At 38.0% G+C, this 15245-nt stretch overlaps 1 protein-coding gene across 1 annotated transcript in view; it reads left to right on the forward strand.

Moving 5' to 3' along the window:
- LOC149127815 (uncharacterized) overlaps nt 1–15245 on the forward strand; it is a 90849-nt gene that overhangs the window by 37572 nt on the left and 38032 nt on the right. Inside the window, exons 4-5 of the mRNA XM_089327011.1 lie at nt 3856–3924; nt 11667–11951. Of these exons, the coding sequence (XP_089183137.1) occupies nt 3856–3924; nt 11667–11951 (354 nt within the window). The remainder of the gene's footprint in view (nt 1–3855; nt 3925–11666; nt 11952–15245) is intronic.

Here is a 15245-nt window from a genome sequence, read left to right on the forward strand (position 1 = left end):
TGTGTCTACGTTTATCAGGGAAATTGGTTTGTAATTCTCTTTCTCGGTTGCGTCTTTTTCAGGTTTATGAATGAAGGTGATGTTGGCTTTGTAGAAAGAATTTGGGAGGATTCCCTCTCTTTCAGTTGTTCTGAATAACTTGAGAGGAATTGGAATTTGTTCTTCTTAAATGTCTGGTAGAATTCAGCATTGAAGCCATCCAGTCCTGGGCTTTTCTTTGTTTGCCTGTGTTATGGGTCTATTTAGGTTTTCTATGTCTTTATGGCTCAATTTAGGTAGATTGTATGTGTCCATGAATCTATTTCTTCTTGGCATATAGCTCTTTGTAATAATTTTTGATGATTCTTTTTATTTCTTTGGTGTCTATTGTTACATTTCCTTTTTAATCTCTAATTTTACTGATTTTGTTCTTCTCTGTCGTCTTTTTGGTTAATTAGGCCACTGGTGTGTCACTTTTGTTTATTTTTCAAAAAACCAGCTCTTCCTTTTGCTGATCTTTTGTTATGTTTTTTTTTTGGATTCAATTTTGTTGATTTCTTCTCTAATTTTAATTATTTCTTTTCTCCTAGTAGTTTTGGCCTTGGTTTATTCTTGTTTTTCTAGATCCTTGAGATGCATCAATAGCTCATTTATTTGGTGCTTTTGCAATTTTTTTAAAGATTTATATTATTTAATTGAAAAGTTTCAGAGAGGTAGAGACAGGAGAGAGGTCTTCTATCCGCTGGTTCAATCCTCAGATGGCAGCAACTGCCAGAGCTGCACTGATCCAAAACCAGGAGCCAGGAGCTTCTTCCAGGTCTCCCATGTGGGTACAGGGGCCCAAGTATTTGGGCCATCCTCCACTGCTTTTCCAGGCCATAGCAGAGAGTTGTATCAGAAGATGAGCAGTTGGGTCTTGAACTGGCATCCATATGGGATGTTGGCGCTTCAGGCCAGGACTTTAACTGACTGAGCAACAGCACTGACCTCCAATTTCTTGCTGTTGACACCTATTGCTATAAACATTCTTCTTTTCACTGCTTTTGCTGTATCATGGAAGTTTTGATATGTTTTGTTGTCATCTGCATTCATTTCCAGAAATTTTTTTATTTTTTTTTATGTCTTCTATGACCCACTTCTCATTCAGGAGCATGTTTTTCAGTCTCCATGCATTTGCATATGCTCTAGAAATTCCTGACTTCCTGATTTCCAACCTCATTCCATTGTGGTCCAATAAGATTCATGGTATGATTCAGTTTTTGAATTTGCTGAAACTTGCTTATGGCCTAGTATATGGTCAATCCTAGAGAAAGATCCATGCACTGCTGAGAAGAATGTGTATTCTGGAATTGTAGGGTGAAAAGTTCTGTAGTTATCTGTTAGTTCCATTTGGTCTATAGTTAGATTAATTCTGCTGTGTTCTTGTTGATTTTCCATCTGGTTGATCTGTCCATTGCTGAAAGTGGAGCTTTGCAGTCCTCCAATACTATTGTATTTGAGTATAAGTCTCCCTTTAAATCTCTTAATATTTCTTTTAATTGGCCAGGTTCCCTGTAATTAGGTGCATACACGTTTATAATAGTTACATCTCCCTGTTGATTTGATCCCTTAAACATTATATAGTACCCTTCTTTGACTCTTTTAGCAGTTTTTCTGTTAAAGTTAATATTTTTCTGATATTAAGATGGCTATACCAGCTCTTTTTTGGTTTCTTTTGGCAAGGAATATCTTCTTTCATCCTTTCACTTTCAGTCTGCATATATCTTTGTTGGTGAGATATGTTTCTTATAGGCAGAAAATACATGGGTTTTATTTTTTAATCCAGTCAGCCAGTCTGGTCTTTTTTTAAATTTTATTATTATTATTATTATTTGAAAGACAGAGTTAGACAGTGAGAGAGAGAGACAGAGAGAAAGGTCTTCCTTTTCCTTTGGTTCACCCCCAAATGGCCGCTATGGCTGCACGTTGTGCCGATTTGAAGCCAGGAGCCAGGTGCTCCTCCTGGTCTTCCATGTGGGTGCAGGGACCCAAGCCCTTGGGCCATCCTCCACTGTACTCCCGGGCCACAGCAGAGAGCTGAACTGGAAGAGGAGCAACAGGGACAGATCCAGCACCCCGACTGGGACTAGAACCCGGTGTGCTGGCGCCGCAGGCGGAGGATTAGCCTAGTGAATTGCGGTGCTGACAAGTCTAGTATTTTGACTATGGAGTTGAGGCCGTTTACAATCAAGGGGAGTATTGATAAGTAATGACTTTGCCCTGCTATTTTTCCAAAAATATTCCTAATTTTTACTTTGAACTTCCTTTGATCTTTTACTGAGAGATTTTATTCCTTTACCTTCTTTTGTAGTGATGACCATGTTTCTGTGTGCAGCACATCAGTAAGCATCTTTTGTAGGGCTAGATGGGTGATGACAAATTCTTTCCATTTCATTTTTTGTTTTAAAAGATTTATTGATTTATTTGAAAACCAGAGTAACACAGAGATAGGAGAGACAGAGAGAGGTCTACCATCAGCTTGTTCATTTCCAATTGGCCACAACAGGCGGAACTGTGATGATCCGAGGCCAGGAGCCAGGAGCTTCTTCCAGGTCTCCCATGTGGGTGCAGGGGCCCAAGCACTTGGGCCATCTTCTGCTGCTTTCCCAGGCATAGCAGAGAGCTGGATCAGAAGTGGAGCAACTGGGTCTGGAAACAATGTCCGGGATGCCAGCACTGCAGGCGGCTGCTACACCACAGAGCTGTCCCCTCAATTTCTATTTGTTATGGAAATTCTTTATTTCACATTCATTCATAAATGAGAGCTTTGCAGGGTATAATATTCTGGGATGACAGTTTTTTTTTTTCTGTTAATCTTGGACTATATCTTACCACTCTCTCCTAGCCTGTAGTGTTTCTGATGAGAAGTCTGCTGTGAGTCTAATTGGAGATCCCCTGAAAGTAATCTGGCATTTCTCTCATGCACATTTTAGAATCTTCTCTTTATGTCATTTGGACTTGGGTAGCTTCTATTTCTTTCCCAGGCCATAGCAGAGAGCTGGATCAGAAGAGGAGCAGCTGGGACAAGAACCGGCACCCGTATGGGATGCCATTGCTGCAGGCCAGGGCTTTAACCTGCTGTGTCACAGCGCAGGCCCTGATACAGGCCTATATTGTACAGTGTTCAATATCTACCCTCATTTTGGTGAAAACATTCAAAATCCTCTCTCCTAGCTTTTTAAAAAACATATTATACATACTCAAGACATGCCTATTTGAAGATTAGTGTTTGAAGATACTGTAATTAAGTATTTTAAAATTTTAGTGTGTATTTTGTTATACTTTACTCACAGTTCAAGCAAAAATATTGATGATCAGTGAATTGTTTTTAAGTCTACATAATTTGATTATGTGAACTAATGACCTATAGTTTAATTTGATTTTTCTCTGTGTGAAGCCATTCTATCCTTCAAGATTAAAAAGTCATATTGACATTTTGGCTTAAAGTTGAATTAAATATATAATTTATTTGCAGAGTATTGAACTTTGTAATACTGAGTCATCCCAAATAACAGCATGATATATTTGTCTTATTGTAAAGCTTTTATTTAAAAAGCAGTATTTTATTCAGTAAAGTTTTTATATGTCTTCCATTAAAAGTTCTGCTGCATATTTCCCAGAGATTATAGGATATATTGGATTTTTATGATTATTGGGAATTATTGTACAGATGGAAAACAGTACATGACATTAAGTTTGACGTAATACACGGAGGCCTTTTTAAAATAACTGGGGTGGGACACAGAACACTTAGAAGTTTGGCCATCGTGTACCAAGTCTCTCATTGAACAAATAAGAATAAAAGTATTCTGCATAATTCTGTTTGTTTTGCTAAAGGAAAGAAGAAAAGAATTTGAGCAAAATCTCCGAAAATCAGGTCTTGAATTGGAAATTGAAGACAAGAGGGTAAGTTTCAATATATATTTATACCTGAATCTTATTTTGTAAAATTTTTATTTATTTAAATATTGTTTGAGATAGAGCACTCTTATCCGCAATGAGGCCAGATAATCCAGACCACAATCCAGGCCAGACTCACACCATGGTCTTCCTCTGGCTATATCAACACAGTCCAAGTCTTCCACATAAGTGGCAAGTGGGATCTCACTCACAGAGATCTTTCATTTAGGGTGGTTTTTTTTTTTTTTTTTTTTTTTTTGCCAGAGTGTCTTGCCTTTCCATGCCTGAGAAACTCTGATGGGTTTCTTAGCCAGATCCAAATGCCTTAAGGGCTGATTCTGAGGCCAGAATGCTGTTTAGGACACCTTTCATTCTATGATTCTGCTGTGTAGCCTGCTTCCCACGTTAAATCGTTTTCTCCTTTTTAATTCTATCAGTATTAGCAGACACTGGTCTTGTTTATGTGATCCTTTGACACTTAATCCTATCATTATGATCAATTATGAACTTAAACTGATTACTTTGACTAGTGAGATGGCATTGGTACATGCCAGCTTGATGGGATTGAGTTGGAATCCCCTGGCATGTTTCTAGCTCTACCATTAGGAGTAAGTCTGAGAGAGCATGTGCCGAACTGTACTGGTCGTCCCTCTCTCAGTCCCACTCTTATATTTAACAGGGGCCACTTTTCAGTTAAATTTAAACACCTAAGAATAATTATGTGTTAATCAAAGAGTTCAACCAATAATATTAATTAGAAAAACATACTAAAAGGGATAGAGTATTAAGTTGTTCCTCGACAGTTAGGACAAGGGCTGATCAAGTCATTGTTTCTCATAGTGTCCATTTCCCTTCTACAGGTTTCCTTTTAGGTGCTCAGTTAGTTGTCACAGATCAGGGAGAACCTATGATATATGTCCCTTTGGGACTGGCTTAATTCACTCAGCATGATGTTTTCCAAATTCCACCATCTTGTTGCAAATGACTGGATTTCATTTTTTTAGTGCTCTTTAGTATTCTATAGAGCACATATCCCATAATTTCTTTATCTAGTCTTCTGTTGATGGGCATTTAGGTTGATTCCAGGTCTTAGCTATTGTGAATTGAGTTACAATAAACATTGAGGTGAAGACAGCTCTTTTATTTGCCAATTTAATTTCCTTTGGGTAAATTCCAAGGAGTGGGATGGCTGGATCATGTGGAAGGGCTATATTCAGGTTTCTGAGAAATCTCCAAACTGACTCACATAGTGGCTTTACCAGTTTGCATTCCCACCAACAGTGGGTTAGTGTCCCTTTTTCCCCACATCCTCGCCAGCACCTGTTGTTTCTTGATTTCTATATTTAAGCCATTCTAACTGGGGTGAGGTGAACTTGTGGTTTTGATTTGCATTTCCCTGATTGCTAGTGATCCTGAATATTTTTTATGTGTCTGTTGGACATTTGGATTTCCTCTTTTGAAAAATGTCTAGCGCAGTTCTGGCTGTTGCCTCTTCCAGCCAATTTGGGAGTAAACAATCGGAAGGAATTCCTCTCTCTCTCTCTGCCTCTCCTCTCTCTGTGTAACTCTCACTCTCAAATAAAAAATAAATAAATTTATATAAAAAAAGAAATGTCTATTTAGGTCCTGGTCCAATCTCTTAAGTGGATTGTTAGTTTTTTTTTGTTGTGGAGTTTCTTGATCTCTTTTTAGATTCTGTTATTAATCCTTTATCAGTTGCATAGTTTGCACATATTTTTTCCCACTCTGTCCATTGCCTTTTCACATTGCTGACTATTTCTTTTGCGGTACAGAAACTTCTCAATTTGATGTAATCCCAGTTGTTAATTCTGGCTTTGACAGCCTGTGCCTCTGGGGTCTTTTCCAAGAAGTCTTTTCCTGTGCCTTTATCTTGTAGGGTTTCTCAATGTTCTCTAATAATTTGATGGTATCGGATCGTAGAATTAGCTCTTTAATCCATGTTGAGTGTATTTTTGTGTAAGGTGTAAGGTAGGGGTCTTGCTTCAGCGTACTTTGGATCCCCTAAAGGATCATATCATCGGTAAAGAAGCATAGTTTGAATTCTTCCTTTCCAACTTGTATCCCTTTAATTTCTTTTTCTTGCCTAATGGCGCTGGCTAAAACTTCCAGAACTATATTGAATAGCAGTGGTGAGAGTGGGCATCCCTGTCTGGTACCAGATCTCAGTGGAAAGCTTCCAACTTTTCCCCATTCAGTAGTATGCTGGCCATGATTTTTTCATAAATTGCATTGATTGCATTGAGGATTGTTCCTTCTATACCCAGTTTGCTTAGAGTTTTCATCATGAAAGGGTGTTGAATTTTCTCAGATGCTTTCTCTGCATCTATTGAAATAATCATATTGTTTTTCTTCTGCAGTCTGTTAATGTGGTGTATCACATTGATTGATTTGCAAACATTGAACCATCCCTGCATACCAGGGATAAATCCCACTTGGTCTGGGTGGATGATCTTTCTGATGTGTTGTTGCATTGTATTGGTCAGAATTTTATTGAGGATTTTGCGTCTATGTTCATCAGGGAAATTGGTCTGTAATTATCCTTCTCTGCTGCATCCTTTTCAAGTTTAGGTTAAGGTGATGCTCATAAAAAGCATTTTGGAGGATTCCCTCTCTTTCAGTTGTTCTGAATAGTTAGAGAAGAATTGGAATTAGTTCTCCTTTAAATGTCTGGCAGAATTCAGCATTGAAGCCTCTGGTCCTGGGCTTTTCTTTGTTGAGAGGTACCTTTAAAATTATTTTTTTTTTAGCAGGCAGAGTTAGACAGTGAGAGAGAGAGAGACAGAAAGAAAGGTCTTCTTTCCATTGGTTCACCCCTGAAATGGCAGCTACGGCTGGTCACTGCGGCTGGCTCACTGCTTGATCGAAGACAGGAGCCTGGTGCTTCCTCTTCATCTCCCATATGGGTACATGGCCCATGCACTTGGGCTGTGCTCCACTGCCTTCCAGGGCTAGAGGAGAGCTGGACTGGAAGAGAAGCAACTGGGACAGAATCCAGTGCCCCAACCTGGACTAGAACCTGGGGTGCAGGCGCTGCAGGCAGAGGACTAGCCAAATGAGCTGCGGCGCAGGCCAGGATGGCCTTTATTACTGATTCAATTTCTGTCTCAATTGTGGGTCTGTTTAGGTTGTCTTCATAGTTCAATTTAGGTATGTTGTATTTGTCCAGTAATCTAACATATCTGATAGATTTCCCTGTTTGCTGGCATACAACTCTTTGTAGTAATTTCTGGTGTTTGTTGTTACAGTCCCTTTTTCATGTCTGATTTTATTTATTTGGTACTTCTCTCTCCTTTTTTTTAATTAGTTGTGTCCATGGAGTGTCAACTGTTTATTTTTTCAAAAAACTCACTCTTCATTTGGCTGATCTTTTGTAATGTTTTTTTTTCATACTCAATTCTGTTGATTTCTTCTGTAATTGTAATTATTTCTCTTCTCCCACTAGTTTTGCGTCTGGTTTGCTGCAGCTTTTCTAGATCCTTGAGATGCATTGATAGCTCATTTATTTGGTGCCTTTCCAGTTTTTTGATATAGGCACCTATTGCTATAAACTTTCCTCTTAACACTGCTTTTGCTGTATCCCGTAAGTTTTGATATGTTGTGTTGTTATCTTCATTTGCTTCCAGAAAGTTTTTGATTTCTCTTTTGATTTCTTCTGTGACCTGTTCTTCATTCAGGAGCATATTGTTCGGTCTCCATGTGTTTGCATATGCTCTAAGGATTCCTGAGTTGCTAAGTTCCAGCTTCATTCCATTGTCCTCTAAGAAAACTGCATGGTATGATTTCGATTCTTTGGAATTAGCTGAGACTTGCTTTATGGCCTAGTCAATCCTAGAGTAGGTTCCATGTACTGCTGAGAAGAATGTGTATTCTTCAAGTGTAGATATCTGTTAGATCCATTTAGGCTATAGTGTCAATTAAATCTGCTGTTTCCTTGCTGATTTTCTGTTTAGTTGATCTGTCCTTAGCTGAAAGTGGAGTATTGAAGTCCCCCAATGATATTGTATTGGAGTCTAAGTCTCCCTTTAAGGTCCTTAGCATATCTTTTAAATAACCAGTGCCCTATTATTATGTCCATACAGGTTTATAATAGTTACATCTTCCTGTTGAATTGATCCTTTAATCATTATATAGTGCCCTTCTTTGTCTCTCTTAACAGTGTTAGTGTTACAATTTATTTTTTCTGATATTAATATGGCCATACCAGCTCTTTTTTGGTTTCTGTTGGCGTGGAATATCTTTTTCCACCCTTTGACTTTCAGTCTGCATGCACTTTTCTAGGAAAGATGTATTTCTTGTAGGCAAAAAATAGATGGGTTTTGTTCCTTAATCCATTCATCCAGTCTGTGTCTTTTAACTGGAGAGTTGAGGCCATTTATATCCAATGCGACTATTGATAAGTAGTGACTTTTCCCTGCCACTTTTCCAAATGTATTTCTAATATATGCTTTGAACTTGTGATCTTTTACTGAGAGATTTTCTTCCTTTACCTTCTTTCATGTGATGACCATGTTTCTGTGTGTAACACATCTTTAAGCATCTTTTGCAGGGCTGGATGAGTGGTGACAAATTCTTTCAATTTCTGTTTGCTATGAAAGGTCTTTATTTCACCTTCATTCACAAATGAGAGCTTTGCAGGATATAATATTCTGGCAGTTTTTTTCTCTTAGTACTTGGGCTATGTCTCACCATTCCCTCCTGTCCTGTAGGGTTTGATGAGAAGTCTGCTGTGAGTCTCATTGGAGATCCTCTGAGAGTAATTTCTCTCTTGTACATTTTAGAATCTTTTCTTTATGTTTCATTGTGGTGAGTTTGATTACAATGTGTCATGGCGAGGATCTCTTCTGGTCATGTTTAATGGGAGTTCTGTGTGCTCCCTGTACTTGGATGTCTTTTTATTTCTCCAAAGACGGGAATTTTTCTGCTTGTATCTCTCTAAAAAGGCCTTCTACTCCTTTCTCTCTCTCCATGCCTTCAGAACGTCTAAAACCTGAATGTTGGGTTTTTTAATAGTATCCTGTAGATTCCCAACCATATTTTTTAGATTTCTAATTTCCTCTTCTTTTCTTTGGTTTGACTGTATGCTTTCCTGTGCTCTGTCTTCTAAGTCCGATATTCTCTCTTCTGCCACACTGATTCTGTTTTTAAGGTTCTCAACTGTGTTTTTTATTTGTTCTATTGAATTCCTCATTCCATTTTGATTCCTCCTTAAGATTTCATTTTCATAAGAGAGATTTTCTTTCATGTCCCGCATGGATTTCAGTATTTCATGCATTTGTGTTTTTTTAATGATTCTTTTTATTTATTTATTTATTTGACAGATAGAATGAGACAGTGAGAGATACAGAGAGAAAGGTCTTCCTTCCATTGGTTCACCCCCCAAATGTCTGCCGTGAACAGAGCTACACAGATCTGAAGTCAGGAGCCAGGTACTTCTTCCTGGTCTCCGACACAGGTGCAGGCACCCAAGCACTTGGGCCATCCTCCACTGCTTTCCAGGGCCACAGCAGAGAGTTGGCATGGAAGAGGAGCAACAGAGACTAGAAGCCAGCACCCTTATGTGATGCTGGCACCACAGGCAGAGGATTAACCAAGTGAGCCACGGTGCAGGCCCTCATGCATTTGTTTTTGATTACTTCTATATATTCTTATCATAAATTATTTTGAGTTCTATTTCTTTCATTTCTTCTATCTCATTGTCTTCATAATCTTGTATTAATTATCATGTTCTTTTGGGAGCGTCATGTTGTCTTCCTTGTTCTTGTCCCCTCAGTTGTTGCATTTGTTGTTTGCCATTTGTGGAGATACTTGTTATTTTCTTTTTTTTTTTCCACTGTGGCTACTTTTTTCATTTTATTATGACTCTTAAGATAAAAAGGGGACTGTCTGCTTTCAGTGACTCTCTAGAGTCTTGTGGTGGGTTTGGCCAGAGAGCTCTTCTCTTCAGTTCTTCAGGGTTAAGGGTGTGCTTAAGGTGACAAACCCAGGTTGGGTGTGATAAATCTCTCTCTCTCTCTCTCTCTCTCTCTCTGTTTTTAATCAGAAGGGAAGTAATTCCACTCAGCTGAGCTCTTCTTCTCGATGGCGATCAGTGCCTGAGCACTAGCCCCAATGGGAATAATATTCGTCTGCTCTGTACCAAGGATCACACAAAGGATCTCTGCAGTCCTCAGTGTAAGCTCAGATCCTCCTGCAGTGTCTCTCACTGAGTAGCCAAGGCCGCTCGAGTTTGTGGTGTCTCCCACTGAGAGTACTCACATCTCAGCCACACTGTGAGTTCTCTCACACACTCTCATTTTTTTTTTTCCTTTTTTCACAGTCCCAGTTCATGAGCTCCACTCATTCACTAGGTCTTAGTCTCCAGATTTCTGAGGTATCTCCATGCTGTCTTTCACAGTGGTTACAACCAGTTTACATTCCCACCAATGGTGGACCAAGATATCTTTTTCCCCACATCCTCACCAGCTTTTTTCATTTGTTAATTTCTGTTTCATGGCCATTCTAACTGGAGTGAGGCTAAACCTTATTGTGGTTTTGATTTGCATTTCCTCGATGGCTAGTGATCCTGAGCATTTTCTCAAGTGTTTATTGGCCATGTGAATTTCCTCTGTTGAAAAATGCCTATCAAAGTCTTTGGCCCATTTCTTAAATGGATTGTTTGTTTTATTTTAAATTTCTTGAGCTCTTTATAGATTCTGGATATTAACCCTTTATTAGTTGTGTAGTTTGCAAATATCTTCTCACATTCTGTTGGTTGCCTCTTCACTTTGCCGAGTGTTTCTTTTGCATTGTATAAGCTTCTTGATGGAATCCCATTTGTCAATTTTGGCTTTGATTGGCTGTGCTGTGAGGTCTTTTCCAAGAAGTCTTGCATATCCCAATGTCTTGCAGAGTTTCTCTAATGTTCATTAATGAGTTGATTGTATTGAGTTGTAGATTTAGTTCTTTGATCAATTTTAAGTGGTATCCTGTCACAGCCAGTTGATATACATACACACAAAGGCTTCCATGGCTTCGGCTGGAGCCCAAAATGTCACTTCCCTTTTCCAGCTGGGTGCTGACCACTTTTGTAGAGAAGATGGGATAAGATAAATGTGCCCCTTTTACTTCTGCTGGGTCTGCAAGTACCTTAGGTCTCCAGGCCAGACTCACACCATACTCGTCTTCTGGCTATATCAATACAGGTTATCGCAGTTTGGTCTCACCTCCATCTCTAAGCTGCTACCCCACTCTGACTCTTGGCTGCTTAGTGTGTTGTGTCCATTTTCATGCTGTGTGCCTGCAGCTTCCACATAGGCCCATGGCATTCCTCTTCCCTCTGTAGAAACTCCATTTTTGTGTTCTCTGATTCTCCCATTACAGCACACTTCCTACGCCATTTTTTGTTTGTTTGTTTTGCTATTGATCCCTATCCTAGCACAGCACATTGTTCCCTTCTGCCACCTTGGAGTCTCATGAATTTCTCTTTCTCTCTCTTTCTGTTTCTCCTTCATACATACACACACACATGCACACATATACATATATATTATATGTACCTATGCCCTTGTTTATGTAAGCATACGTTTTGAGAATTTGGTTTCCTAAAAGTTTTGCTGAAAAAATTTCAATTAACTGAAAATACTTGTACATGTTTGAGATTTTGTAAAATTTTATTTCTTTTCCTCAATCATCTCAATAACAAATATTTCAGGAAGCTTTGTGTTCTTTTTCCTCTTTTTACAATGCAGGACTCTGAAGATGGAAGGACTTACTTTGTCAAGATCCATGCTCCTTGGGAGGTATTAGTTACTTATGCTGAAGTATTGGGAATCAAAATGCCTATTAAGGAAAGTGATGTTCCCCAAAATGAGGACACTCCATTGACCTATATGCTTTCGGCTGTGAAACTTCCAGCGAGTGTGAAGTATCCTCATCCTGAATATTTCGCTGCCCAGTTCAGCAGACATCGTCAAGAGCTCTTCCTCATTGATGATCCATCAACTTTCTTTCCATCCTCGGCAAGAAACAGAATTGTAGGTAGAGAAACCTTCGGGCACATTCCTTCAAATATTGTGTGTGTGCCTTTGTGTCCTTGTGTACAGGTGTGTGTATAATACAATGTCTGCAAGGTGTTCCTTTGTAGAATATGAGCACTTCATGGTGTTGGGTGAGTTTGAAAGTTTGTTTGGACCCTAAAACCCATTATCATCCCTACCTCTCAAATTGTTTTTTTTAAAAAATGAGTGGTTGACAGTGTGGATATAGTAAAGATACAGGGTTCATGCAATACTCAGAAAAGCACCTAATTTTGAGAAGCAGAAGACATTTATTTTGTACATTTTTAATGAAATAGTTCTATAATCATAGAGGTTACTTGTAAAATTCAGTATACAGTAAGGACGGTTTCAATCATTCCCAATAAAATGGGAATAACTAAATTTTTATATGTGGATAGAATTTGTGAAACCTGAGAAATCTTTTCCCCTCTTTTAAAACCATTTTCAGTCTTTGAATCATTATTTCCTCTACATTTGTAGTCCTAGAATGTTTAACTTTCCCATTAGAACCTTGCCTCCTAAAGAATCATGGTTTCTGTGTGGCCATTTCTTTGTGTTTTGTGTTTAGACAGGAATAATATCTATTTCATTGATTACCCTGAAAATTAAATAATTCAAAAAATTGAAGGAGTTAAATTGTGCCAGGCATATAATAAGTGTTCAGTAAGTGTGAGATACTATCATTCTAATTGCTCTGACTTTAGATGAAAACTTTAGATTCTGTATTGCTTTTACACTTTCTATCTACTGCTTATTAATATAGTCACTATGGGTCAGCGGTCATAGACCCCTTTCTCTTCCTGAGCAAGTTAAGAGGCAAAATTATATTTTTCCCACATCTAAAATAAATATTTTTAAAATTCACTGGCAGGAGTACTAAAAATATAATTCCTAGAACATAGGCTTTTATTATAATATAAATGCACAAATGAAAAATACTGTCCCATTGCTTTCTAGGATTAAAAAGCAAAAGAAAAAAAAATCTACAAGGCAACCTTTAGGAAATAAAGAGCATATGACAGGGAACCAGAGAAGTTGTTTTGAGTCACAATCCTGCTACTTTCTAAATAAGATAATTTCTCTTGAAATAAACAAAATAATGTGGGTATTACTATGAAATCCAAATGAAAGCATGTATGTGAAGCACTCTGCAAATTTTAAGGTATTTTGGAGATACTTGGTACATTAAAAAGTTGCTAATACAAAGCAAGAAATTAGGAATTTGCTCAGTATTAGAAATGTCAGTATTTGTTTACTTTTACTTACTCTTTGTAAACAGTCAAATACCTTAGGGTAATTAGCAGCAAAGCACAATAATTTCTCCTCCTTCATGGTGCAGTGATAAAAATCTTGCTCTGTTGAGGAAGTTATTTTACAGATTTGCATATTAAAACCCCCCTTCTTTCCTACCCTCCTCCCAAACACTGTAGTATATGTATGTACAAATCAAATAGTATTACAAGAACATCTCACATCAGGATAGAATTTCATACTTTTCAGAGCATCTTCAGAGCCATCATGACACTGGAAGCTCACAGTATATACTATATATTTTACTTTTACATATGTGAGCATGTATGTCTGCATATCAAACATATAGATGCATATATGAAAGATATTTTGTGTCACATCTTTTGTTGTGGACAAAGTCCAGACTTTCAAATATGAACCAAGCTCTAGATTTATCCAGCTGTAAAGAGGGAAAAAGCTCATGCTTTCAGTAGGAGACTAAAATTTAACATATGGCCAAGAAATTTGTATATAAAAGAGGAACAGTAAAACACATCTGATCACTTGAATAACAAGACTCTGGACAGAGAACTGGTTCTTAGTTCACACTGAAGCTGAAGTTTCAGTCCACCTATAATGAAATATTTTCCATTGCACTAATAATGCCTTACATGTATTCATGTCATTATCTTTTCAGTCTAAATAGTATTTCACAATTTGACATTTTATGAGTGCACTCCTTCCAATATACATGCTTTTTGATAGTTTTTTAAATTATTTTCAATTTGGGGCTTTTAACATATTCTAATTCATACATCCAAATATCTACAAATCATCTTATATGTTCTTATGACAAGCACTGTATTTGCACTGCCTAAAGCCAAACTTTTTAGCTCTTCTCTCTTGACTGTCACCATCAAAAAATAGACAAAAACCATCTCTCTCTTTTTCCCTCTCTCCCATCCTCTTTCAATCTGTGTCCATGCCTGTGTCTGTATCTGTATCTGTGTCTCTGTCTTTATCTCTGTCTCTGTCTCTCTTCATTCAGCACTTCCATTAAAGCATCAGAAAGAAACCTAAGATTTCTTTACACTACCAATTTGTCTCAGCCATGTTCAATCCATCAGTAGCTTCTATTAATGTAAATATCTAAATCATAAATATCTCTTGAATCCATATTCTTTCAGTTCCATCCCCACTATTAGCAAATTTTCCAAAAACTTATAGCCATCATTAAAGAGATCTACCACAATGTTTTTTTAATGAGTCTCCATACCGATTTTTTGCTACCTCTAATATATGTGAATGACATATGCAAAACCTTCAAACCTCTTCTTTTTTTTCCTTTCTTCTTTTCTTCTTCCTTCCTTTTTCTCTTTCCCTCCCCTCCTTCCTCCTTTCCTTCCATCTCTCTTTCTCTCTCTCCTTCTTTATTTCTTTTGTAAGATTTATCTATTTGAAAGGTATATTTTCAAAGACAGTGAAGAGAGAAGAGAAGAGAGATCTGTCCACTGGTTTACTCCCCAGATGCCACAATACCTGGGATTGGGCCATGTTAAAGTCAGGAGAAAAGGAACTCCATCCATGTTTCCTACATGGGTGCAGGGACCCAAGAATTTGGACCGTATTCCACTGCTTTCCCAGACACATTAGCAAGGAGCTGGACTGGAAGTGGAGTAAGCCAGGAGTCAAACCCATGCTCTTAGGAGAAGCTGACATTGTTAACCAGTGGCCTAACATGCTGTGCTGCAACACTGGCCCCAGCATCAATACTTCTTTTACAGTATAGATCAGTGTTTTTAATGTGGCTGAGAACTACATGATTTCCTTCAGAGGAATTACAATATACATAGGTATATAATTTGTATGCATATGCTGATTTTATTTCCTTATGGTAAATTCCCAGGAATGGGATGGCGGTGTCATGGTAAGGCTATATTCAATTTTTTTAAAAGATTATTTATTTGAGAGGTAGAGTTATAGACAGTGAGAGGGAGAGACAGAGAGAAAGGTCTTCCATCTGCTGGTTCACTCCACAGA

This window comes from Oryctolagus cuniculus, chromosome 2 (assembly GCF_051225735.1).
Source record: "Oryctolagus cuniculus isolate XC-2025 breed Fujian yellow rabbit chromosome 2, ASM5122573v1, whole genome shotgun sequence".
In the NCBI taxonomy this organism is placed as follows: domain Eukaryota; kingdom Metazoa; phylum Chordata; class Mammalia; order Lagomorpha; family Leporidae; genus Oryctolagus; species Oryctolagus cuniculus.